Raw genomic sequence first — 27,433 nt, forward strand, 5'->3', positions numbered from 1 at the left:
AAACCTGGCGCCTACATTACCCACAATGCAACTCGACTCGCCTCACGCTATTGTACTGCACTGTACGGATTGATTCGGTTGTGATGGGCTCGTGGATGGATAGCCTCGAGCATATAGCCGCAGAAATGAGGAGCGGGCTACAGAGTTCTGGTAACTTCACTTCTCTTCTACTCCTCATTTTCAAACAGAAGAAAACTGAAGACACGAGAGGCTTTAGACAACTTTTTCACACATGCATTAGTACTTCTTAAGACCCATAAACAGACTTTGATGTGTGAAATCGATGGAGTTCCCCTTGTGATTTGAATCTTATTCCACTAGATGGCAGCAGTGTACAATTTCCAAGTCAGCGCTACTCCTGTAGGCACTGACACTGTTTGTAAGGTGAATAGTGTCACAGTGCCCTCAACGCTGTCTTAAGGCAGCACTATGCAATATATCAGTGTGGATGTACAGACGGGTGACAAATTAAAGGAAAAACCCGAATAAATAGGTGGAGAAACATAAAGAATGCAGACGCTTCCACACAGGTGCGCTGCATGGTACAATTAAGCAATTAGCATCCAATCATGCTCTGTGGCATGTATAAAAATGCTGAGCAGGCCCAGTTGATTGTGATTTTGTGTCAAGGTGGTAAGAGGAAAAGATCTATGACTTTGAAAGAGGGTTCATTGTTGGAGCATGAATGGCAGGAGCTTCAGTCACAAAGACTGCTCAAGTAGCTTGTGTTTCAATGGGGACAGTGACTAAAGTGACATCTGCATTTAAATCTATGGGAAAGACGGTTGGAAACTGTGGTTGAAAGCACACATTTGTTGACCTTCACACTTGTGCATTAGTGTGATATAAAAGGAAAAACAGAAGACCAACTCTTCCTCAGGTGACTGAGAATGTCAATGCAGGACGTGATCAGACTGTGTCAGCAAGAGCAGTCTGTCGACAATTACATAGAGAGGGATATTATAGTAGGGTTGCAGTGCATAAACCCCTCATTACAAAGATGAATACACATTTCAGAGTTCAGTGGTGCAAAAACCATAGGCACTAGTCTACAGAGATGTGGAAAAAAGTGATATGGTCAGATGAGTCATCCTTCACCATATTCTCGACAAGTGGATGAGTGCATGTGTGGCGTACACCAAGAGAACGGTGCAGGCCTGAATGTTTGACCCCGGTGGCTCTGTTATGCTGTGGAAGGCATTTTGCTGGCATGGTTTGGATCCACTTGTCCCCTTAGAGGGAAGGGTCACTGCGAATTAATACAAAGTTGTTCTGAATGATCACCTTTATCCTATGATGAAACATTTCTATCCTGATGGGAGTTGCCAACCATCATCAAAACACCAAAACGAGGGAATATCTTTTGTAAGAATGGTGTTCATCCCTCCAGAAGAGTTCAGAGACTTGTAGATTCAATGCCAAGGCGCATTGAAGCTGTTCTGGCGGCACGTGGTGGCCCAACACTTTACTAAGACACTTTATGTTGGTTTTATGGTACAGTAATGAAACACATAAAGACCGACACACAAGGCCACATATGTGTTTAGCGTATAGTTATTGTAAGTCTTGCTTTATTTTCTCACACTCCACATGTGAAGTGATTTAAAACATTGGGAGCGAAGTGCAGGCCAACAGAATGTGTTTAGTAATCACATTTGCTAATATCTGGCATTAAAACTTGAAATTCTCAGTTTTGAAAGAGTTGACTGCAACTTTTGTGTGGAAAGGTATAGTGGCTCATTTGCACTACTGTCTTAAGAAAGTCTTGATTTAAAAATCCAGCAGAGCTGACTGAAGTGTGTTTGTGTGCACCATTTCCTCAGAACTAGCTCTTAAACAGTAAGAAAGGTCAAAAACAAGTGGAATTAACATCTCTGATCATTATCATCCCTTCTCCAGAGTCTCAGGGGAGAAAGACCAGCTGTTGTGAAACGTTGAGAATGAAGACGAGGAAGGAAGGATATCTAGGGACACAAGCCCACTTTTAACAAGGCAAGAGACACTCTAAAGAAATCTTTGGGCAAATGCAGAGAAAATACAGGTGAGCACTAGCATACATTTATACCTGGATTCATATATGTAAAAACAATGCACAGTCCTCCTGACTTACATCTGCCCACCACTCACAGTTCTTCGTTAGCCATCTTGTCTTGTCTATCTTGCAAAAATTGAAACAAGCTGTTATCAGACCATCCTCCCAGTGGAGTTATGATGGAAACTTTATGGCTGCTAAACAAATGTGCAGCTGGTAGCCTATCAAAATCAAAACAATTATTCTATCAAGCTAACACACCCAGTCGTCTTCTAGATGATCTAGATGCCAAAAAACTTCATAAGTAACAGCCAAGCAAAACAAAGATGCCTCTCCACATGCTTGCTGTTTAGAGAAGCTGCTCACTGCAGCTGTTCTCTTGATGGGCTTCAATATGCACGTGGTATTAATTAATGCTCCTATTGGGCCATTTCAATTATACAAAGAATGTGTTTATTTTTCAGGAGCTGAGTGTCAACCAAGGACATATTCAGGTGCACTCAGGTTGCAATTAAACTTTCTACATTCTCCTCTGCAAGGCAATGCTTAGGGATCAGTGCCCTTTGAGCATTTGTTGAAAGCTGTAGCATCCCAAATGATGACATTTACTGAGCAATTTTCATGATTTAACTTTGCACTTTGGACAATGGCTATGTCATCAACACGCATCATTTAAAGTAACAAAATTAAACACATTTGTACATAAAATCGATGCAATGTATCTCCACCCGCCCATGTATTACACTCACACAATATTCATTTAAGGGCCAGATTGAACTTCTTAGAGTGCAAAATGTATTGAAAGGCTTCTGGCAGAGTTTGTAGGATTGCTCTGGCTCTGGAAGCGATTAGCCCTCAAAGCTTGGGTGAGTATATTGCAGAGAGACAAGAGCGGGTGGGAGCAGTATCGTTGGTGTGTGTGTGTGTGTGTGTGTGTGTGTGTGTGTGTGTGTAAGTGTGAGTGGGACACAAAGCAAAATGTGTGTGTTTTGAGAGAGAACGAGAAAAGGAGACTGGGGCGGTTCTGTTATGCAAGCAGTTCTCAGTATGCATGTAGATTGGAAGATGTGTGGCTCCTGTGGTTGGCTGTCCCCTGTGTCACTGCCTTTAAAAAACTGTTGCCAAGAGAAATGTCTTCTTTACAGGCTTTGGCTGCCAGATGCCGGGGATAATGGATAGGACTGCAGAGGGAAAGATGGAGAGGTGTGTGCAGCCAGCCACACACACATGCAAGCACGTATACACACACACACACACATGCACATTTGCACACTTTGTGGGCAGGGATCCCCATAATGCTGAAAAGTAAGGCATGAATAATTCATCTTCAAGTCACAGTTGTACAACTGCCACACACACACTGTGACACACAAGGGAAGTATTAGACCTAGTAAGTCATGTCACACTAAGTCGCCATGAATGAGCATACAATTTGGGTATGCTTACAGATTCCAGAGGTGCCACATTTAGTGGATGTGTGCAGGACAAGTTAAGAGGAAATAGTTGTGTATGTCTGTGCAGCTGTGAACCAACACATGGGGCGCCAGTGTGTGAACGCAATAGTGTGTCTGCAAGCGGGAGAGCCAGTGACACAGGAATGTGTCATAGTTCCTGCAAGCCACTCAGCTCCTAAACTGCAGCAAATAAACATTCCTCTACTGCTGTGTCAGTGCTGAGCCCTCGCCCACTGTCGCTGTAAAACACAGCTTGTAATTAAAACCAAAAACTGAGCATTTCTCCTTTTGTTTCCAGCAACAGCCTTTACCAGATTAGAGATAATGACCCCATGCCTTCAGAAATTTCTCAGTGCTGTTTATTGACTCAATGATGGCATGTTGTGGTATGTCAAGATAGTCCAACTGCAAGTAAAACGATAAGAATGCAATTTAATGGTGAAGATACTGTGATTATGATTTGCTGATGTCACATCTAGACAAGTAAGCAATATATAGTACTATACAAAAACCTCACACACTCAAATCAGTGTTCGTTTCACAAAGATGCATTTGGATGACGAGATGTATTAACATTCGATATAGCCAGACACATATTGCTGCAATTTACCACTGACTGGTGTGATTGATTTGAATAAATGCAAGCTTCATCCCCGCTGACAGGTGAAATGATGCACAGGCTGTGTCACATGGGTTCCACCACAGTTTGTGCTCATATTTCATGTGGATCTCAGGGTTGAAATATTGCTGTGCTGTACCCATACATTGTCAGATGTCTGTAAACATATTCCACTGTCGCTGTCCTAGCTCCAAAGTCTTTCCCTGTCATTACAGCTCTGTTTACAGGAGGACTTACAGTGTCTGCAAGCATATGATATCCCCTAGAATATACAGCGGTTTAAAGTCACACTCTGACGCACAGTTTTCCACCTAAAACACTTAATCCCAGTGGAACCAATTTTGACGTGTCACTTTATCTGTTTGTCGTTGCTAACCATTCACAGATGTGTGATTGGGGAGTTGGGGACTGTCACCAAACTGTTGCCTGTGCATTGCAAATCTTTTGGCAAATGGTACCTAAAGTTGACCGTTCAGAGTTTGTAATGGACAAAAAATAGGCCAAGCGGCCATCAAGTCAAGACAATCAAGAGCTGTATATGTGCAGACAGTGAGCATGTTGATAACTCAAAATATATAATCACACCATGCAGATTCACTCACACTTGTGTGCGTTAGAGTGCTTGCATATCACGAGCACACACACGCATACACACACAAACACCGCAAAGTTATATCCCTCCCACCTTAAGTGCAGGACTCGCTCTCCATCTCGCTCCACAGGGTCACAGAGCCTGACCACAGACATCATACTGATTGCTCACCGTGGTCGAGTGGTCTGTCCGCATTCCCACCCTGATTCACTATGTGCAGAAAACCCAACAACGGAAAACTGTGGTTTGAGAGTGTCTGGAGGTTTTCGGACCGCAGTGAGTGCCTGCTGTGCCTCTCCTAAATCTATCCTCCTCTCATCCCTTCGACTGCCCTGCTCGCATACCCCAGGAAAACATGGGAGCAGTCGAACACAGACCCAAACTGATGTGTGTGGAATGTTTTTGGACTTGAAGCAAGAGGATAAAAAAAGGAGAGGACACTTGAGTGCGTATATTCATGCGCTCATGCGCTGGGATGAATGTAACCTTTTCTCTCTCTCTCTCTCCTGTGTGATAGGTTGTGGCAGGCCGGTAGATGATGAAGTGATGGAGATGTTAGGAGGCCACGGCCATTGTGATGCTGGGTGGCTGTTACCCTGGAACTGCCATCTGCCGAAAAGGTCAGTTGCTAGGGGACGATTCTCCTGGACCGTGTCTGCCTCCCAGCTGCCATCCACACACCCACACACCCACACACACACACACACACAAACACACACACACACACACACACACAAACACACACACAAACACACAAACACACACACACTGGCTTGACTCACACACATATGTACACATAGGCACACTCTTTTCATTGTTTCCTAGAAAACCTAGAATTGAATTTAAGTAAATGTGACCCACATGGAATGATCACTATTAATTTACTCGGTAGTTTTCTGTAACTTTAGGTTAGGTTGAGTTAATTATAATTATTTGTGTAGTATGTACAGTATGTGATGAGGCTGTAAATGCTCATCTTATTACATAATAGCCCTGTGGTCACTTAATGGCAGCAAACAAATGCTTTTGATTATTACATGAGCAGTGTAAGGGTGTTCTTGACATAACAATAGCCTAATTAATTGGAACTTGGCCCATAATCGACTGCTAGGATCACAATGAAATGCTGGGGCAGCACGGAAATCGAATCAGCATCGTGCGCCAGGTCCAAGCCACGCCACATTGTCCATCACAACCGCTGTGAGCAGCCTATCATTCAGTGCGGTGACCCAAACCCAATTCTAAATTCTTTATCATACGCCCTTCAAATTAGAGCCCACTCCACCCAACGGGCAAACATTTTTTCCACAATTTAGCAGGAATTTTAATATGAAGCTGCTGTGCCTTCATTATGCTGTATCATCTTCTCCGTAAAAAGAAAAAAAAAATGGTGATTGACATGATTGCTTATTGTGAGGAGCAAAATTAGGGCAAGTAGAAACAGTTTCTTCGCTCAAGCTTAAATCATGAACACCTTTATTTTTTAAAAAAGAGTGACACTGACACTTTCAGGTCAAATGATTTGGCAAAACAGTTTTGAATATTTTGATCTTTTACCGTTGTTTTGTTGCTTCTGACGTTAAGGACCATATATAGATATTGGCAGTCATCAGCGTTCAGGACAGAATTCAAACCAAATATAGGACTAACCCTTACAATTTTGTGCCATTTCAATTTCTCTTTTTGTATCCTCTCTGTCACTCTTTCCTGTTCTCCCTCCTTTTTTTTCCCTCCTCACACCCTCACCTCCAGCCTGCCCTTCTCCACTGCCCTTCCAGAGACAGTGACTTTTGTGTAGTGGAGCTGTTGTTTTTGTTTGTGCCCTTCTCACCATGGCTGCCTGCTCGCCGCCTGGCAGCCCCGTGTGTCAAAGGTGGCTGCAGCAGAACAGACTGTGGGAACAGCCGGTTAGCCTCCCCTGGTCCCCTGCTCCCCAACCAGAGGGGCAGCCATCAATCCAGCGCTCCCCCTGCCCCTTGCACACACACTGAAGCACAAACACACAAATGCCCAACCAAACACACACTCACACAAAAAGCCTACAACGCTCACACCCTCTCCCAATAATCCTCGGAAGCAATTTCATCTCGACTCGGGTGGCGGCCCATTGTCGCCAGCCCCTTCAATCTTTCCTTATTAACTCTCGCTTTGTCCCGCATCCGAGCTTCTGGACTCATCTCTCCTACATTCCGATCGGTGCTGCTCCCAGCACTCCCAGGCAACCTCCATTCGCTAATCCCACTGCCTCCCCCACCAGCCGCCCCACCCCAAGGAACTCTTACTGCTTTTTTTTTTCCCAACCTGCCGATCACCTACTTACAGAGTAAGGTAGGGGCATTAACTCCATGGGTTTTCTGAAGGCAGAGTGTGAAGGCGGGGTGGGTGAAGGAGGAGGCGGCCACAAAGTGACTCCAGCCCAGACAATTAGAACAATGAGCTGGGCCTGTAGGGGGCTAACTCGCTGCGTCACGCCTGGACGGTGGGGTATTTTGTCAGTTTAATGAATTGTCCATCAGGCCAGGGCCACATCGCAGGCTGCGCAGGGAGAGGCCAGCAGGGACCCAGACACTAAGTCGGTATTTATTACACTGCCTTTGTCACTAATTGAGCTAATTATCACTGACTCCTCAGCACTCCCACAGGCAGCACCCCCTCCACTCACTTTCGCTACCAACTCACTCTCACGCCTGGGATTTGAACCCTGCTTTCCCTCTTCTTTTTTAAAATCTGTCAGCCACTTTCTCTCTTTCTTTTGTTTCTTTCTGTGTATCCATGATAGCAGATCATTTCTGCCTCAGGTCACCTTTGTATCAGTTTCACATTTGTGAGCTTTCCAACTCTCCTAACCCTGACTTTTTTTCTCTATTTTTGTCAGATTATACTGTAAACTAAATCCTGTTTTTAAGTGTGTTCACCCCTTTTATCCCTGTAATCCAGGGATATGAGACAATTTTGTAGTGATCAGATGTATTATTCTATGATCAATATTAATTTTCAAGCTCTCATCTTTCTGTTTTGGTAGAACATCTACCTCATATGCCCTCCTAAATTGTAGTATTTGTTCTTTGTATCCTCTTAATCCCTCCAGGTCTAGAGATTTAAACTCTCTATTTACTTACTTTTTCCCCACTCCTCACAGCTACACCTTTGTTGCTCTGTTATTGGGACCTTTGGATTTTTGGGTGTGTGCTGGTGGCCTTACTGTGCCTCTGCTGTGGTCTATCTGGGTGACCCTGGCTGCTCCTGCGCTGTGGTAGGCTAAGCAGAAAGTGCAAAGCTTTCCAAACTCCTGTGGTCAGTCAGGTTGCCAGGGTTCGGGGGAGACTCTGGGTTTTCATTATTTTTCATATTATTTCTTTATTTCTTTCCGACATTAAGCAAAGGTAGCAAAACAGTCAATGTGGTAAAACCCTACACTGTATAAAATAAGGTATGTGGCTGGATAAGTAGGGGCCATCCCTGTGGTTGAGAGCACAGATGCAGGGATGTTTTGTGAGCTGGAGAAAGAGGCTGCTTTGGTGGTGGTAATAGGATTAAGCAAAGGACACCCAGGGACAGGCTTATATGTTCACTTGGTTGGTTGTCAAAACTATCTCAAACACAGAAACTACAACAGACATAATAGCATCTTTGGACACATTCAGGAGGGCAACTTAATTGAAAATATAGACTTTATTGTTCTATCATACAATACAAAACCAACTGGCACCTAAATCTTTTGATTCTCTAAAAAAAAAAAAAAAAGTCTTCTCTTACATCTCTCTATAACAGTATAAAAAAATCCTCAGAAATAAATATTTTGTATTTACACTCATAAAAAATGCTAAATATTCAGTGCATGACCAAACACAAGTGTTTTTTTTTACAGGAAACAAGCAAAGAAGTGATAATGTTCTGTTTCTAAGAGTTGGTTTTGTGTCAGCTACATTACACCAAAGTAGAAAAGACATCAAATCAAAACATCCCCCGACTCCACACTAATGATAGCATATTCTCCAGCCACTGACAGGTGCATAAATCATTCAGCAAACTTACAAATGACATCATAATAAATATATTCATATATTTTAATATTTACAGCATTTTGGTTCTCTTAGCTGATATACAGTATGATTTCTTCTGCAGAGGCTGTATTCTTCTAAATAAAATGTTTATCTGAGACTTAACTACTTTTTACAGCCTAGCTTGAAGTGATACACCATTTGCCTACTTTAAACTTGGACCAGTTTAACACTACAAACATGTATTAACAGGAATTTTGTTTCTTTTTTTGCATTGTGCATCTCAGAATGGCATTGGTTTTCATTTTAGGAGCATGCTGAGTTTCTGCAGGTCACATTTCATTTATTTATTTAATGTTGACTCCTCAGATTTGCCAAACTACATCTTGTCATGCCATGATATTCAGTGTATTGATAATACATTCAAATCACTTTGCCTCAGTAAGATTTGATCAGTCAGTTTCTGTTTTCCTTGGCGGGTACTGGTCCCAGTCGTGTAACATCAGGACCATCTTGCGGTAAGTCAGGCAGGGTTGAGGTGTATTCAACTCCAGAGAAATCTAAATAAAAAGGGCAAATGTGGTGAGGAAATTATAAGTGGTTGGGCTGCACCCAGGGCCCAAGTACACAAGTTAGGAACAGCCCATCCCAGGAGATAAACTTCACACAGTTTCATGTGAGAGAAGCCAAAGTTCAGTAAAAGAAAACAAAACACAGATTTTTTTTTTTAAATAACTTCCCTGTTGTTAGAGGTCTTCACCAGTTTATGAGAGGACATGTTTGTGGCTCTCTGGCCACAGAAACATCTGTGAAACATTGTGTCCAGTTTCTGCCCTCACTGGGGGAGAGGAAGGTTCTAGTAGTACCTGCTTACAGCAATCGATTCGCCACCACATCATTTTGTCCCTTTATTTCAATTTCTGTTTATCCACAGTGTAAACACTTGAGGAATGTGGATGATATCCATTCTACATGGATGGTTTTAGTGTTTAAATACCCTCTTAATACTGGTAAGCATCAAAAGCAAGGAGTAAGCACATACACTCCCTCTATACCCTGTTCATATATTTGTGCTTTTCTCCATCTCCTACTTTCAGAAACACTGATTGAATTTTTGTGTGAGAAAGTTCCCTGTATCCGTTTACCCGCCTTGAAGCTTTTCTAGCTCCTATCTAATATCTCAAACCACCTGTTTGCTTGTGGCTTTCTCAGCCATCTACCTGTTTCCTAAGAAGTTCTCCTTTGCTCCTCACGTATGCCTATATTCACACAGTTGTCCACCGATCATCATAGACACTGGTGTAAAGTTCGTGTACTGGTGCAGTTCAGACAGATGACGTGACAGCACCAGTGGAATGTGCAGTGGCACCGTTCGGTCACGCTCTCGGTCCGAGTCTTAAACCCACGTCCACAGCAGAGCAGCTCACATCCGTCCAGGCCTGGAGAAGAGCTGTTACATGTTCTTCCAGAAGTTCCCAAAGTGCCGGTTTTTCCATTGTAGGAGCAGAAGTTTGGTGATTTCTCAAAATAGACCAGGTCCATGGCAGACGGTGGTTTGTGGGCTGGGTTTTCAGGTTCCAGATGGCGGGGGTCAGCTCGGTGAGAAGCTCGGTTACTGCCTTTGTTGGCATAAACAACTCTGGATGCACCATCAAAGCGGTCCTTTAAGAAGTCTCCGACTGTGCGGAAGCTAGGTAGGCGCATCCAACAGGTACGCACGGTGCAGGAGCCTGACATGCCATGGCACTTGCACTCCTGACGCATCTCTGATGACACAGTCTGCAGAGAGGAAGACCAAATGCTACTGATGAAATCACAAATACATTTGAAGAATGTCTAAATTCTGACAAAAACACAGAACCAGCACATTTCAGTATCAAATCCTTACCATTCTGCCGGCTTCATTATTGTGTAGGTTGGTGAGGTAGCGCAGATCTCTGCCCCTCTCGCTTGAGTCCACAAACTCACGGCTGAACATCCGGCCAAAGTCCACATTGTCACTGCAGCCCCCCCAGTGCCAGTCTGGCCCTCCAGGACCTCTACGGCGGTAATCGCATGTGCATGACTCAATGGCCCCTTCTGAACAGGAGCGAGCCACAGCATGGGTCACCCCTGCGCTGGTAATGGCAAATACAAATGCTGTCTCTCGGCAACCTGAAGAAACAACATCAACACTTCCCATTAGGACCTGACCCAGCCTTTTAGACTTGAATTTGCCCCCCCTCCCCCAAATTTGAAAAAAAATTTAGAGAAAAAAGCCTGTACAAGAGATTCCATTACATCCTGGCCAAAATTGCCCAAATATTGCCTGATGAGAAAGACAAGAGAGGCTCACCACGATTGACAATTTTGCCAAATATTGCTGGGCTGTGGGTGGTCGGGCAGTTCCAGCGACGGTTGCGGAACTGCCACTTGCACTCCTTTATGGCAGTGTGCAGCCCAGCGGCAATGGCATGCAAGATGCCAGGATTCTGCCGAATCAGCCGGCGCTGGCGACGACTCAGTAGAGCCAGGCTTGGGTCCAGGACCAACTGCACATTCTTGGAATTGGTGAGGAGGTTGGATGAGGAGGCCACATTGACAATACCCCTGGCACAATACAAAGACAAGGGAAATCAGAGTCAAGGAGCTGGCAGTTTTATGCTTGTAACTCCTTCTGTGACCTTCTGAACTCTTAAACTGATGTGTCTTGGCACGTCATAAGAGTTGTGCCTTTAAAATTACAGTTTTCATTATGTACTATAATAATAAACAGTGACACATGCTGATCCAAGACCACGAGGAGACTGTAAGTCTCTGAGCTAAAAAGCAGGTTTCAGGCTTGGCAAATAGCATAAACCTGTATTATTATTTTTACCTCTTTATAAATCACTTGGACCTGAACCAGATACGTTGCAAAATGTTCAGTATCTGTATTGCTCTCATCAGAATAAATACAGTGAGATGCAAAGGCTAAGTGGAATACCAAACATAATCCTTCATTCACATAATTGCATGTTTGTTGTACTACACGACACAGTCATACTGTTGTACTATACTATGTACTACTATACTATATACTATATATATACATATATTGCTAAAATATAAAAGGGTAATGCTATAATGCTATGTAATGCCATACTATACTATACAAAATAACAGAATTTACTCATTTTCTTTTTGCTGTCCCACATTAACAACCAAAAGCTGAAAAGAAGTGATTATCATGCACTGTCTAGACATCAGACTGACCTCATCCTTAGAGATCATTGAAGTCTAATCTCACCTATCAAGAAAATTACAGTAGGCCTCCCTGTTCACACATTAGGCAAAGTGCTTTCTGCCAAATATTTAAATTATTATATTCAGTATATTATATGTCATGAGTAACAAAAAAAAGAATGCTGCTCTGATAACTTTTCTATGATATTAATAACTCAATGTGCATACCACATAATACCAGGAAATATTTTGTTATTAGGGGGTTTTTAAAGTATCATGTTCATATCTGTGTCCAAACATGGCACCTGTGCTTCTTCAGTTTGACACACACAAATATTGAATCACAAAACAGCAGTGATTTTGGTGGTCAGATTTCAGAACATTACTTGTTTAAGCGTTTCAGTGCACATGATGTATAATTTTCCACTTTATCTGCTGGCAATTTCTGTGAGATGTTCGTGTCAACATTTTTTGATTCATGTGTAGTGTAATGGCTGTGTCTCCTGCTCAGCATTACTATCCGGATAACGGACGAGTCTCGGCCTGTTAAGAGGACTGACCCAGACTGAAGTGTGGTGAGGCCTGGGAACATTAATAATATTCTCGTCTATTTGGATGTTTTCTTCATTCCAAAAAAACTCCGCGGAGTTTTTATTCCTTATTTCTTGTTGCTCTCTTGGATTTCAGCTGACATTCTAAATATTTGAAAACGCACTGACGTTGTGCGCAAATGCTGACCATCTAATGACACCGCAAAAATCTTTCGTTAAATCATTACCTCAACAAACCCAACCCACAGTTTATAGGATTTTAAACAAGCAACACAATATGATGCAAAACTACCCAGATCCAATTTTATTTGTGTGTTCTATAACAAAATATTGTGCAGTTGGCAGTTTCAGTTTTAGGTTCCTGTATAGAGAGAGAGGAATGTACAGTATTAGATTAACACGACCTCGTATGGGATTCCTTTCAGCCGAGAAATAAATCCATATTTAATTTATCCCACATTGGACTGAAAATTTTTGTCTCGTGTTCAAACCACACTGTCCAAATGACAGGGAGGCAGAAAGAGAGAGAGAGAGAGGGAGAGAGAGAGAGAGAGAGAGAGAGAGAGAGAGAGAGAGAGAGAGTTAATCTACTGCAGATAAAAAGCAAAACTGTAATTATAATAAATATAATTCGGTTGTTATTAAATAGATCATTTGTTGTAGGCCTAGATATTTTCAGTCAAAGGACAATATTTTTTTTAAAAAAAGTGAAATAACCTAGTTTATAGCTGAGCTCACGTGGAGCAATTTGGAAACGACAACTAAAATCCCTCAAGCTTTAATATCATGTGGTTGCTCTTTTTTTCAAAGGCTGAACAGAAGTTGTAACCGGTGCCAAAACTAACACATTATTTCGAGCATGCAGCTTGAAATGTGGTAGCCCAATAAAACACTATTCGCACGGTAGCGCGACAAGGTCTTCCCCGCTCAAACCGGCGTTAAAAGAGAGTTGTTGTTTTTTTTTCCTGAATGAAAGCATCATCACATACTGTAGTTATCTGATGTTAACTACTCACCACCACCGGCCGCTGTTGTTGACGGCCCCTGTGCCCGAGAGCGAAGACACCAGTAGGATGCAAGCGGCTTTCACCCCTAACAGCAGCGCCAGACTCCTCATCGTGTCTTCGGTTCAAAAAAAAAAAAAAAAATGTGGGGAGGAAAATGTCAAATTTCAGCTTTGATTATTTTGCCAGGGATTTTACTCAAAGTTATAGCCTAGATCCAAATATCTCTGATTGTAATTCTTAAATTGTTGCAAATTATAACAATGAAAAATTGCCTCAAAATAAACAATCAGTCTAAAAACAAGAAATAAATAAACACAAGTCTGGCATTGCTTGTTTCCCTACATCGCGCTCTCTTACAAAACATGATTTGTGATCATACTTTATGTTCTGTTGAATTATGATCAAAATCACCACGGTGCAAGGTGTATGTATATATATAGGTATATATATATACTCACTACGCCGCAGTCCAGTGCGAGGACTTGAAAGGTGAGAGAAGCAGGCAGCCCTAATTGACTTAAATGGATCTTGAGTGGAGACAGGTTGCTAAATGATGTGAAGTGTCCAGGCAGGATGCTACTGCTGCTGCAGTCCTCTTCACTCTGTCTCTCTCAGTGATGCTCTGCACGGCGCATTGAACGCGTGGGACAGTCCCGAAGACTTGATCCCCTCGGTGACTGATAGGCAACACATTCTTCTCTTATTGAGCGCTACGAGGGGAATAAAAAAGGGATTTGCTGCTCTCATCTCCCTCTGTTTTTTTCGGAGCCTTTTCAATAGGATTGGAGGGAGGGATAGTTAATGCTCTTCATAGGGCGCACAATGAATAAGGAAACACAACTGGGCAGAAAGGAGAAAGGGAGAGGAAAAAAAAATAGGGCAATCCACAGTGTTGCGCATATTACTTGCGGAATCTCACGGTCATCACAGAATCTATTTCCCTGTAAACGTGTGCAGCTCAGAGTATTTTTTCCCAGTGGCCGTGCGCTTGTTTCCACATCCAGTCTTGCAGAGAGAAGAGAAGTGCCCTGGAGCAGTGATGTGTTGGTACAGATGCTGTGGGTGCGTCCGGTTTGGTGCTCCGCCGCTGCTCAAAGCTGGTGTCACGGTGCAATACAGTTACAGCGGAATATGAGCCATCTAAAACTGCCCTTTTTACCCTGTGGTTGGATTAGCCTACTCCCTAACCGCATCTCCTCCTCCTTTCTCCAAATGCGCTCTCAAAATGTGCACTAGGACATTTCTGTACATTCGGTTTCCTTTTTACTATAATCCTTTCACAAGTACATCTATTTAATCTTTAATAGGATTTTTCACAAACGTGCATTTGAGGAGGGTATTTTTATATATTCATATTAGGCCAAGAAACAAAACTATTATCACCTATTTATTATAGCCCAAGTACGCGCGCGCGCACGCACAACGAAACTTGCACGTAGAAAAAAGTAATAATAAGCTCTTGGTTGTCATATAACTCACACTGCCTGCTGGGCTGTTTAAATATTTTTTCGAGCGCGGGAGAGATGAAATGCGGTCACCAATCAGAAGTTTGATGTATGATGAACCAGGAAAAGAGGGGGACGAGTATAGGAATAAAAACCATTCCAAACATCTGGCCTGCAGACCTCCCTCGACGCACATGTAGCCCAGTGTAATCACAGTTTGAGCCACTTTGCGGCATCTCCATCTAACCCCAGACTAGATCAGGCTTAAATGTCCCCAAACTTCTCCATGTTGGTTCATGAGTGAATGTTTCATTATGTGACATTTATCTGCTAATTTGCATGTTCCACATTAGTCACTGCCGCGGTTGTAACTTGAATAATCTCTCTCTCTCTCTCTCCCCCTCTCGCTGCCTCTCCCTCACTCTTTCCTTGGGATGACAGTAAAAGGAAGTGGGCTTTTGTAAAAAAAAAAAAAAAAAAAAAAAAAAAAAGGCTTTAATGACAGCCATCCTACGTTTATACTCCAGCCTTATATGAAGGTGCTCAAACGGGTTTCCTGGAGCAGTCATGCGACACCGAGCAGATTAGAGCTTCAATCCGGATAAAGGGGGCCTTTTATATACAAATCAACTTCAAATCACTTTTTAAGCCACTTAGATATACACGCCAAGGCAGAATGCTAATGCACTTTTCATTGCTGCAGCTTAGGGAATGGAAGGAGATTAGATGAATTGGTGTCACTATGCGAACCGTGTTCGAGGGGGGTTTTAACTTAATTTTATGAAAGTAACCCACATGCACATTCTCGTTTCCAACAGCAGCGTCTGTTACTGTTTAAGTCTGGTCGAGAAAACGTTTTTTTAATTTGTGAGATAATTAGCAGCCTCACTAACTGTGTGATTGACCTGTTGATTCGGTAGCAGCGTTTGATATGCGTAATTTGAATCAATATGGTTGATTGATGTGATGCCGAGCTGCCACATCACCCTAACCGAGTCCTCACAGAAGGCCTGTGCGTCTGGTTTCGTAGGCCTAGTCATTATCAAGCATGGGACATGAATGTGAATAGATAATTGAGATGCTGTTTGGTAGTCTTCAATATGCATAAAATATGTTTAAAAGTAGCGAAGGCCCTGTTTTCTATAACGCATCACATATCCATTTTAATTAATCCATAAGTGTCATTGTGCCATAATGCCATACTGTGATAAATAATCACAGAAATCCAACCTGTCACTCCTGTAATTTATGCATATAATGTTATACTCTGAAATAAAGACTTTGCAGTGACAAAGTGAAGTTGTTTCAAACACAACAATGAAGAACAGCCGCTCTGATGGAGGTGGGAGGAAGGGGGGGGGGGACCACATGACTAAAAACAGTATTGTTGGAGGGTCTGTTAGCGGAGCCGCCTGCCTGCTGCTGCCTCCCTGTCGTACAGTGGAACCAGCAGCTCTCCCCTCCCCCCATCCATCATTTAAACTAACTCACCCCTTCATGAACAAAATCTTCTCCATATTTCATTTTACTGAGTGTTTCTTTGTTCTTCCTCTCTCTCTCTAAAAAAAATGGGCCATGCCTGATGAGCATCTGCCGACCCACTACCAAAAAAAATAAAGAATAAGTACGTTCATATTTTTACATCCCATTAAATATGTTTATAGTGTCCAGTATTTTAGATTGCCTGCTATAACTTGGGGCAGTTGTGCGCAGGGCTGGGAAAGCAGTGCCTGTGCGTAAAAATTTGAAGACGTCGTTTTACGCTTGGACGAATGATCATATTCTCAAATAATAAAACGATCAACTGGTGATCCAACTTTCATATTGGCCAATATTTTGCAAACAGTCGCCTGTAGAGGCATCTCCTCCCCTCCCCTCTTTCTCTCCCCCTCCCGTTTACTCTCGCCCCCGAGCTCCTCTGTTCTCCGTCTTCACTCTTCGGTCGTTTGGCGGTGCATCGATAATACTCCACTCTTCTTCAATTCTTATTGAACACGGGACTTCATTACCAGTGTTTTAATGTCACGTCGCGAAAGACGCTTAACAAAATGGAGCTATCAAACAAACTCCGTTGGGACCAATTCCTGATTTTGGCAGCAGCACTTATGTCACCTGCATTAACGTAAGTGCACTTGAGAGCGCCAGGAGAGTTGATGTTACATGCGGTTTCGGCTACATGGGATTCCGCAAGAGTTGTGGGAAGTTGCTGGGTGTATAGATTTAAACAAATATTTTTTGCATATTCAGTGAAAAAGTGAAACATCTGCCTCTGGTTTCTCATGTTGATTTTGTGTAATACTGAAACACTGAAATCAAATTTTATCCTTTTTTTTTTGCCTTTAACGAGTCTGAACTTGTTTTACATAACGAATTCAATATGAATCCCACTGTTTTTGATGGTGTTTGGCAATTTACTCTCTGCTTTTAGGACCTCTCAGCTGGATGACCAGTTCAGTTATATTTTTCTCTGCTTTAAGCAGTGGGGAGACTAGTCAATACTTGTGCAATTGATTAACACATTTTATTTGCAAGGTCTGTTCAGTAAATCCCTTGAAGTAGAGTTAGATTTAATATTATATCCTTCTTGAATCTTTCCTTTTTTGTATTTTTCAGATTTTCTTAACTATTCGAAACATCTCACAACTGCCACATATTGCTGTAGATTTGACTAATGAACTCCTGACCAGCTCTAATGACCCCTGCACCCCCCTGGACCCCCCCCCCCCCCCCCCTTTCTCTCTCTCTCTGCCTCTCTCTCTGTCTCTCTCCCTCTCTCTCTCTTTCTCTGCAGGGTGCTGTGCAATGATATCCTCAGCCTGAAGATGGCAGGAGATCCAGTGCTAACCCCTAACTCGGTGTGCCTGAGGCTGGCAGGCCTCAGTAAGCGTCAGATGCGGATGTGTGTGCGGAGCCCCGACGTGACAGCCTCTGCTCTGCAGGGCATCCAGGTGGCCATCCACGAATGCCAGCACCAGCTCCGCGACCAGCGCTGGAACTGCTCCTCACTGGAGGGCCTCGGCAAGCTGCCCCACCACAGCACCATCCTCAACAGGGGTGAGAGTCGGAGGCAAGCTAATGATAGTCTAAATGTGACCTGGGGTTTATGGGAGGAAGGTATGGGCAGGACATGTTTAGAGCTACACTGTTTGTCATTTCCCAACTCTGAGTGTGCATCTTCTGCTCCCAGGTTTTCGCGAGAGTGCCTTCTCTCTGGCCTTGCTGGCAGCGGGTGTGGCTCACTCTGTGGCCTCGGCCTGCAGCATGGGCAAGCTGCGGGGGTGTGGCTGTGAGGCCAAGCGTCGCCAGGACGATGACAAGATCCGGCTGAAACTCACACAGCTGCAGCTGCAGACCCTGCAGAAGGGTGGGGTAGGAATCGGTATGACACGGTCATTACCCTCGGAGCTGAACGGTCACCATGGTGACCTGCCCGCTAACCTGCACTCCACCCACCCCTCTGCCCTCCTCAAGCCTTTACCAGATGAGCTGAGCTCCATGCAGGAGACCTGGGAGTGGGGAGGCTGCAGTCATGACGTCCGTTTTGGGGACCGTTTCTCCAGGGACTGGCTTGACTCCCGAGGGTCTCCAAGAGACATCCACGCTCGCATGAGGATACATAATAACCGGATGGGACGACAGGTGAATAATGAGTTCCATTGTGTTCTTAATGTTCTTCAGAGAGCAGTCTGGCTCTTCAATGGCATTCATCGCCATCAAAGGTTATCACTGAATTTCTGATTTGTTTACATTATTTACCTTTTTCCACACAGATAGTGGCTGATAACATGAAGAGGAAGTGCAAATGTCATGGCACATCAGGGAGCTGTCAGTTTAAGACCTGCTGGCATGTGTCACCAGAGTTCCGGCATGTGGGTTCACTACTAAAGGAAAAGTTCCTGTCAGCCATCTTTGTCAACTCCCAGAACAAGAACAATGGGGTTTTCAACCCCCGAACTGGAAACGGCGCCAGTGGGAGCACAGGAGGACTCAACGGAGGTCGTCGTCGAAGCATGTCTAGAGAGCTGGTGTACTTTGAGAAGTCTCCTGACTTTTGTGAGCGTGACATGTCTGTCGACTCTCCGGGTACGCAGGGACGCATCTGCAACAAAACCAGCTACAGCACAGACAGCTGCGGCTCGCTGTGCTGCGGCCGTGGACACAATATACTGAAACAGACACGCAGCGAACGCTGCAATTGCAGATTTCACTGGTGCTGCTACGTGCTGTGCGAGGAGTGTCGTGTCACAGAGTGGGTCAATGTGTGCAAGTAGTTCCCATTTCCTCCAGTCCCAGCTGCCTTTACCCATCCAGGACTCAAGATGGCGAGCCTGTCCCTTCGCCCACTCCTGTTGTTCAAGCATTTGTTTTGCTCTTTGTGTAACTCTCCCAGAGAATCTGTTTACCCCCCCTTTCCTTTCCATCATCTGGGATCTATTTTCTCTTTGTAGCCGCTGTTATTCTCAAAATGCCAAGTCAGAGATTGAAGAGGTGACTCATATCATTTGTCTTGCCATGGTCTGTTTAGACGTTGCCCTCTCAGCCATGAAAACGGCCTATACCCCATCTTTTCTATCCCACAAAACAAAGACAAGCAACAACAGAAAAACATTTCTATGTAAATGTCTACATGCTGACTTATTGTATAGTAGCTATGTATTTTAATGTGTACATGTATATTTGTAAATCTATTTTTATTAATATTATTATTGTGTTGGAGCCTGCCTTTTTGGTTGTAGTTAATGACAGTCTCGTGCCGGGTGAGTGGCTCAAGGTGTTGAACCAATGCTGTTTGACATCACAGTCTCATTGCAATTTATCTTACATGTTACTGGGCTCTTCTAATGATCTCCAAGATGTTTACACATAATATTTGAATATTTTGCACCTGTGACTCAGACAAGACACATAGACAGAGCAATGAAACTTTTTAGTCAGTCTCAAAATCAGTCTACACAGGGTTTTACGATAAATGACAAAACAAGACAGAGGACAGTAGTTTTTCAAAAGCTTTCTCACAGAAGCAACAAGACAGAAAACACATGGACACAGGACTTTTATAAGCTTATCAAAGCTTGTATACTTGGGAAAGTTGATACGACATCAGTTTTGGAGACAAATTAAGTCTTTAAAATTCTTTATACGGAACAACTAATCATTCAGATTTATTTATACCATTGTAACAATAGTAATCTCTTCATTAGAGTGGTCGCTAGTGATCATGTTTTTCATGAATTCATATCAATATGACAGAAATATGCTTCCCTTTGATATAACTGTGATGTGATGTGTGTCCCTTTCCTATGAAATCACGACTGAGCTCTTGTTATTCTGTACTTGCTTTTGTCCATTTCATCAGTCTGAGTACGCCTTAGATTCTTCCCACATGTAGTACATGTCAAAGTGAGAGATGGACCTGCTTTAGTCTTGAACTGATGCTGAAGCGTGTGTGTATGTTTGAGTGTGTCTGTGTCTGTTGCTGTGTAAATGGGGGGTACGCTCTGTGCGCTACAGATTTGGGAGGTGAGAGCCTTTTTTTATGGCCACTTCATGCTGAGAGAAGGACTTTTTATGGCTGCAGGATATTGTTTCCTTAAAGTATGACTTTTATTACTGGAGAGAAGCATCAAGAGAGCAGAGAGTGGGGGTGATTATACCAGTCTTTGCTGTGCGAGCATCTGAGGGGATCATCTGTCCAGAGTTCATAGCCAAAGAAGGGACTCGCTGTACCACGTGCTGCTGGGACGCTGTGTCCTTGTTACCTGGGAGACAGACTACACAAACAATAACACACACATGCATTCATGTATAAAGACACTTACATGCAGACATACCGATGCACAATGAAAAACATGCATGCTGGTGTGCACAGAACTCCTGGTGACCCGAGTGATTTGCACCCTCTTTCTAGTTGCACCGCAGATTTAGCAAAAACGCTAATGTCAACACCTGACTGGATTTACGATGGCAGCATTCCTAGATATCTTAGATGATCCAAACTGTCTCCATATCCAGTCTGCTGGGAAAACCTCCTGTGCCATAGGATTTAATGCCAATTAAGTCTTGTTTGTATGAACTTAGGTAAATATCCTTTGACTCTCAAGGAATGGCAGTGCTAGTGGCTGAATCGACTCTTCTGTCTGTTTGGTATTTAGTGAGGGAATAAAAGGGAGACAGTGACTGGTATGGAATGATAAGGGACTGGATTTCTGGTTTGCATTTCTTCATTCCTTTATCATTTCACCCTGGAGCTGCTGCGAAAGGGAATTTCCTGTCACTGTTTCTCCCATGTGTGAGACAGAGGTTGGTGGACAGCCTGGGATTGCTTTCTCTCCCTCTCTGCGCTTTTTCCCATTCTCCCCCTCATTGCTGCAGACATAGACACATGCATAGCAACACATCGACTGCCCCCCGAGTAATGACAACCAGACTGGGCTGAAATTAAAGAGAGGCAGGCCGAGAGAGGAAGTAAGGAGAGATAAAAGTTACCCACTTTGATTGACATCATGATTATATGTATAAAGTAAGGCGATTTAGTGTGTTTAGTTGGATACAAAGATAGGGAGATAGATCCTTGCTTGTACAGCGCAAATGCAGAAGCAAAGGACACATGGGGTATGGAGAAGGGGGTGAATAAAGTGTACTCTGTATAAATACATGCCTCAAAACATCTGCTTCTCAACTCCCCTTTCATTTTTGATGTGGGACAGGCAGAGAAGGAGAGCGGGAGAGAAAACACAAGGAGCCAGCTACCCAGAACATCAAAGCCCCTGCCCTCAACGCGCAGGCCCTCATTAGTTCAGCTAGCAGAACCAACGAGACTTGTGATTGTGTTTGCTGGGGTGTACGCTGGCAGACACTTCAGAGGAAAGGCTCCTTTAAGTCATAACTCCCCACCCCACCTCTCCTGCCACCACCCGAGCCCCTGTAACCCTCTCGAAACTCTCCGCTCACACAAACTCTGCAGGCTCCCTCACAATCCACTCCACCCCATAATCTGGTCTGCAGCTGCAAACATCTGCTCCCCTCTTTATTCCTCTGCCTTCACCACTGAATTGATAAACACATCTATCACCGGACCGCTGACTGACACGCAACAGAGAGGAAGAAGGAGACAAATTGGATTCACTGGTTCTTAACCTATGGATGTGGGGCTGGTCTCGGGCATGTCAAAAGTTGAACTGTATGTTTTTTCACCTGTAAAACCACATTACATGTAATGTCACTCATTGAAATACTTTATATCCTAACAAAATCAGGCTTAGTAAGCTGCTATAATATTGATTCATTCTATGTTTTGTTGCCTCCTGTCAGCTCATTATGTGTGACACACAGAAGGCTGCTGCCAGGAAGTATCACTTGGCATCCTATTACAGTCAGCCATTTACTTATTCATTAAGACGATTCCTGTGTTAATTATTCAAGCATGTTTGCCTGCAGACTCTCTGTTACATTTTATATTGGTTTAGCTGTTGGTTCCCTGCTGTAAGTGCACACAAATAACATTTAATGCCTATTTGTCAGAAAGGATATCGTGTGTATAATCGTGTTATTAAAAGCTGGACACAGCCTGCAATTTCAGGCAAGCAAAGTGAAAGTCAAAGCAGGTTGATGCTGACGTTTTACACTATTGTTTTAGAAAGAGACAGTTGCCCTCCGGCATTTGCTACTGGCTTGTTACAAGTCATTGGGGATGACAAACCAATCAAACTACCGCGAGATTACACAGTATCACAGCCGTAGCTCATCTCATCGCGAGACTACCATCCAGTCCTTTGCCTGGATCCAGCTGGTAGCCTGCCTGCCTGCCTGCCGTTGACGGGTAAGTGTGAATGAGATGCAAAAGGTGAAAATGCGCATTGATGTATACAAGTATTAAAGGTGACTGCAGCATATTTGTCGCTGTTTTGACGCCTTTTGAGGCTTCTCGGTAAATGAACGGCCGTTAATCGACGACATGAGGCCGCCTGGTGCGTTAGTCGTGACTGTACGAGGGGATTACAGCACACAAATTGACCCGGAGATTTTTTTTTTTAATAATACCAAAGACATTAGCTAATATCGTTGCTAGCTAACTACGTCCGAGTATTTATCGTGTCAAGCTGCAAAGGCGAAATGTGTCGCATTTAAATTCACAGCCTGCTCGGACTGCAGCATCAGTCGTCTTCTCCTCGCATTATGACAGATGTACATGGATGTGCGGGCACTGCAGCTGTAACAGCCTATGCTAGCAGATAACGCCTGTGCATTTGATAGAAATGAATGGATACGTAGCTAGTCAGCGTGTAGCATCAGCAACAAGCGCTGAGATTGAAAGAATTATATATTTTTTTAAAAATGAAGGTTGAAAAAAAGGATGATCCGTCTGCCCGCACAATAGAGTGTGGATGCATTTTTGTTTTCTAATTTTAGAATATAACACATGCAGCTCAGGTAGAAAAAAATGTGAGCCCAAGTTGATAGCAGAGTTGGCCTGTTAAAGGGCCCATACTGAGAAATACGTCTCACTTCTTATTATAGGCTGTATGCACCACACATTCTCACCACCTCAGGTTATGTGTCATAGAATATAATATGAATTGATTGTTACATTTGCATGTATTCAAGTGCCAGCAGCAAACAGCATAAAAGGGGATTTACTCTGCACCACATGAAAGCTGATCCACATAACAGTGATCCAGTATGGCGGCTGGTTTCCCCAGCGAGCTGTCAAAGTGTAAAGCAACAGCCTTTCAGTCAGGTCAGCCGCCTGCCGAGGTGTGAAGTATGCTTTTTACTGGCTCTCCTCTGAGGTGGCTTCAAGCCGTAATGAGGTGGTAATGTTGGGAGTCGCTTTTGAAGAGCTACTGTGTCTCACCACTTGATTCTTTGTGTTTTGTGTGGTTTTGACTTTCTAAAAATGTGGTTCACGGTTTGTTTTGGCTGCTTTGTTGCTATGTATGGAAAGTGGTCTTCTCAGTTCCCTGTGTAACAGTTCTGTTGCAGTTGAGGTGAGAGCCGCCAGTCATCATGGGAAACATCTTCGGCAACTTGTTGAAGAGCCTCATAGGGAAAAAGGAGATGAGGATTCTCATGGTGGGGCTGGACGCTGCTGGGAAAACCACCATCCTCTACAAGCTGAAGCTGGGGGAGATCGTCACCACCATCCCCACAATTGGTGTGTGAGGAAAGAATTCATCACAGCTTTAGAAAAGACATCTGTCACTGAGTCGGTGCAGTTTATGTAACTCATTTTGGTTTGCTTTTTGTTTTAGGTTTCAATGTAGAGACAGTGGAGTACAAGAACATCAGCTTCACCGTGTGGGACGTGGGCGGCCAGGACAAAATCCGTCCCCTGTGGAGGCACTACTTCCAGAACACCCAGGGTGAGCTGCACCAGCAGCCTCTTAGATGATAAAGTAGTCGGGCATGTTGGAATTTAAAAAGGCCTCCTCAGTCCTGTGGTAGAGCCGTTCGCCCCCAGCACCTGAGGGCATATCTGACTAATGCTTTAGATGAGTTCATTTGCATACAGCCTACAGCTGTTTCAAATTATTTTCATCTTAGTCATGTTGAAAGCACTGATGATGAATAAACATGGTTTAGCAATGATATGATGTCAGCGTACTGTTGGAAAGTGGGATGAAATTGATTTTGGCATTGTAGAGCTGATGGTTTTGTTTTGTTCAACCCTCAATAAAACTCACTGCCTTGAGCATTTATGTCTCCCATCAGGTTTGATCTTTGTGGTGGACAGCAATGACCGAGAGCGGGTGAATGAAGCTCGAGAGGAACTCATGAGGATGCTGGCTGAGGACGAGCTGCGGGATGCTGTTCTTCTTGTCTTTGCCAACAAACAGGTATATTCCTCTTCGCATCTCCTTCTTTCTGCTCTTTTCCACTTGTTACCATCCGAGGTCTCCTGACTGACGCGCCTGATGTCATTTTGTTCAGGATCTGCCCAACGCCATGAACGCCGCAGAGATCACAGACAAGCTGGGCCTGCACTCCCTCCGCCACCGCAACTGGTACATTCAGGCCACCTGCGCCACCAGTGGAGACGGCCTCTACGAGGGCCTGGACTGGCTGGCCAATCAGCTGAAGAACAAAAAGTGAAGAGTCCAGTCAGTAGAGCGGGGAAGAGCCTGGGTGCCAGCTCCAGGTAGTGGTTATAGTGGATCCATTGTGTTTACATGGAGAGGCAGTGCTGAAAAGCTCCCGGGGGTGACTCTCAATGGCTTTCTCCCCTGAAAACTTTTCTCTTATTTCTTTACTTTAATCAATTTAATTTCTTTGGATCTGCGGTGAACATTTTAAATTATTTATGAACCAACGGTGTCGAAGTTGACCTAAATGACATACACTCTATACGCTGAATACATAAAATATTGGGATGTGATAGTATAACGTTACTGTAAAGACATATGTATTTCCCCTACTTTGCAGTCTCCATGATCTTTGACCTCCATGACCTTTTAATTTGCTCAGAAAAAGTGATGAATCTAGACTTACTGGCAGAGCGAATTTGTATAACTGTACTTTCCCTCAAATACTTGATGTAAATTATAAAGAATGTCATAATAGTATAGTGGGAGTACTTTTACTATCTCAGAATACTATCACCTTGTTAAAAATCAGTATATTCATACAGGCTCAGATAAATGTAAACTTGTCATTTTCTGTCCAAATCAATGTTTTACCTCCTCCAAATGATGCGCTTTAGAGCTCAGTTTGTATTTTATTTAAAAAATAAGTTAGTTTAGATTTCATTTAAATGTATTTATTTATTCATTATGATTTTATTTATTTTATTAACATCTGTTGACACACTGGATAGTCTTAAACATTTACGTTTTTGTCAGCATTTATTCATTCATTTATTTATTTATTCCTAAGCTGATTTATTGATTTAATTTTCCAAATGCATCATATGGTTTCTCCCCTTTATTGCAATGTGCACTTACTGCTTTGCAGTAGAAAAAAAAAAAAACCCAGTAGTACTGCATATTACTACTTCCCAATCTGCATGGAGATATCCCAGAAGTGGCTCGTGGGCTTGTAGGAGCTTGTGAATTACCGCAGGCTGCTGCTGTAAATAAAGATTTGTTCTTAGTCGACTTGCCTGGTTCAATAAGGGTTAAAACAATTTGTCTGGCGTCAGCGAGGTGTGATAGCTGAACTGATACAGATGACAGATCAGGCACACTGTACCGGCTCTGTGGCTTAGAAAAGAAAAAAAAACAAAAAACGCTGCGATTGGCCTGCCCTGTGGAGAGTGATGCAGCAGAGCATGTGATTGGCAATATTAGAGAGCTTACATGGTTTTTTTTCAAACGTTTATTTTTTAAGTCAGTTTGTGCGAGCAGCTGCACTATATCTGTCAAAGGAACTCACGTTGCTTGTCACCCTGGTTTATTCATCCCTAATTGGCGTAACACTAAGTGTGTTTCTTATGTTAACCGTAGCTCTGTGTACCATATTGCACAAAATAACTCTAGATGCATTATTGTTGTACAAATGTAACGTCTGTTTTTTCTTGTATTTTTGGATGGAGTATTTATTTATTTTGGACCAAAAGGCAAGTGTTGATTTTAGTGTTGTTTTTTTTTTTTTTCTTTCTTTCTTTGCTAACTAGATCAGACAGTTGTCTTTTTGAGTGTTCACACAAATCACATAATTTGAAAAAATAGGAGAGAGGATGATAGTAATACTGCATCATAAGGCATGTTAATACTGTACAAGATCTGTAATAAAAGTGAATCATAATAGCCTGTTTCCTCAGACTATATTTGTTAGTCTAAATTACTGCTGCTGGTTGGAACAATGCTGTACTGATAGATGTTATGGATTTAGTGTAAAGTTTACCGAACAACCTTCTAATATGCAAAAGCATGCTTTTCTATGTCAGCGCAATTGTATATATGTTTATGTAACGAGAAAAGTATACCATGGTATTCACAGTCAAATTGAAAGTGTTGTTGATACACCTGTAGATATTGGGGTCAGTGTGTTGGCAGATATGTATAACTGACAGCAGCTTGTGTGTGTGATGTGCCCTCTATTACGTTCAGTTTGGTGTGAACATTGTTTTTTGTGGCCTTACATTGCCAGTGGTTAATTTCTCTTTGATAACAGGTTTGTATGTAGGAATGTCCAACATTCAGATATCTCACTTATGATCTGTAACACTGATGCACTCGCGGTACTGTCGTGGCTAAACATTCTTCTTTCAATGACTATTGGCAGAGTTTTAACTATAAAAATGAAGAATAATAAGACTGCAGAACATTCCAAGTGATAATGTGTATTTAAAAAGTGAACAAACAGAAAAAAAAAGATTTTATTTAACTTATAGTGGAATATTATTAAGAAGATACAATGAAAACAACACAAACTGGTGCAAGTGTTGAATGATTTAATGAATCCTGGCACTACATTGATCAATCAATAAAAAGACCAAACCACAAATTTGCTTTGTTGTGCTCATTTTTCTTCCTTGTTATCGTTCACTGTTGCACACTTAGGTTATGATTTGGCTGATTGCGCTAATTC

General features: G+C 43.0%; 3 protein-coding genes across 6 annotated transcripts; 2 read left to right on the forward strand and 1 right to left on the reverse strand.

Moving 5' to 3' along the window:
* Nucleotides 1-2: 2 nt before the first annotated feature.
* Nucleotides 3-22,474, forward strand: wnt10b (wingless-type MMTV integration site family, member 10b). 2 transcript variants are annotated; one of them, XM_067592228.1, is made up of 7 exons: nucleotides 3-150; nucleotides 1,900-2,041; nucleotides 3,178-3,235; nucleotides 5,215-5,317; nucleotides 17,697-17,959; nucleotides 18,093-18,544; nucleotides 18,676-22,474. In XM_067592228.1, the coding sequence occupies exons 4-7, from the start codon at nucleotides 5,244-5,246 to the stop codon at nucleotides 19,174-19,176; spliced, it is 1,290 nt and encodes a 429-aa protein (XP_067448329.1). In that variant the 5' UTR covers nucleotides 3-150; nucleotides 1,900-2,041; nucleotides 3,178-3,235; nucleotides 5,215-5,243; the 3' UTR covers nucleotides 19,177-22,474. The 2 variants fall into 2 exon arrangements, with proteins under 2 accessions (XP_067448329.1, XP_067448330.1); XM_067592229.1 differs by lacking the exons at nucleotides 3-150; nucleotides 1,900-2,041; nucleotides 3,178-3,235; nucleotides 5,215-5,317 and adding an exon at nucleotides 16,249-17,027.
* Nucleotides 8,011-13,802, reverse strand: wnt1 (wingless-type MMTV integration site family, member 1). Its single transcript, XM_067592227.1, has 4 exons — nucleotides 13,470-13,802; nucleotides 11,034-11,287; nucleotides 10,587-10,852; nucleotides 8,011-10,477 (listed from the first exon to the last, which is right to left on the reverse strand). The coding sequence occupies exons 1-4, from the start codon at nucleotides 13,568-13,570 to the stop codon at nucleotides 9,986-9,988; spliced, it is 1,113 nt and encodes a 370-aa protein (XP_067448328.1). The 5' UTR covers nucleotides 13,571-13,802; the 3' UTR covers nucleotides 8,011-9,985.
* A 143-nt stretch (nucleotides 22,475-22,617) lies between the features above and the next one.
* Nucleotides 22,618-26,649, forward strand: arf3a (ADP-ribosylation factor 3a). Of its 3 annotated transcripts, none has more exons than XM_067592230.1 (5): nucleotides 22,618-22,724; nucleotides 23,877-24,059; nucleotides 24,157-24,267; nucleotides 24,617-24,741; nucleotides 24,836-26,649. In XM_067592230.1, exons 2-5 carry the CDS (start codon nucleotides 23,912-23,914, stop codon nucleotides 24,995-24,997), a joined length of 546 nt encoding a protein of 181 aa, XP_067448331.1. In that variant the 5' UTR covers nucleotides 22,618-22,724; nucleotides 23,877-23,911; the 3' UTR covers nucleotides 24,998-26,649. The 3 variants fall into 3 exon arrangements, with proteins under 3 accessions (XP_067448331.1, XP_067448333.1, XP_067448332.1); XM_067592232.1 differs by having other exon boundaries at nucleotides 22,668-22,724; nucleotides 23,888-24,059; XM_067592231.1 differs by lacking the exon at nucleotides 22,618-22,724 and adding an exon at nucleotides 22,760-22,783.
* Nucleotides 26,650-27,433: the final 784 nt, after the last annotated feature.

Source organism: Thunnus thynnus, chromosome 6 (assembly GCF_963924715.1).
Source record: "Thunnus thynnus chromosome 6, fThuThy2.1, whole genome shotgun sequence".
Classification (NCBI taxonomy): Eukaryota; Metazoa; Chordata; class Actinopteri; order Scombriformes; family Scombridae; genus Thunnus; species Thunnus thynnus.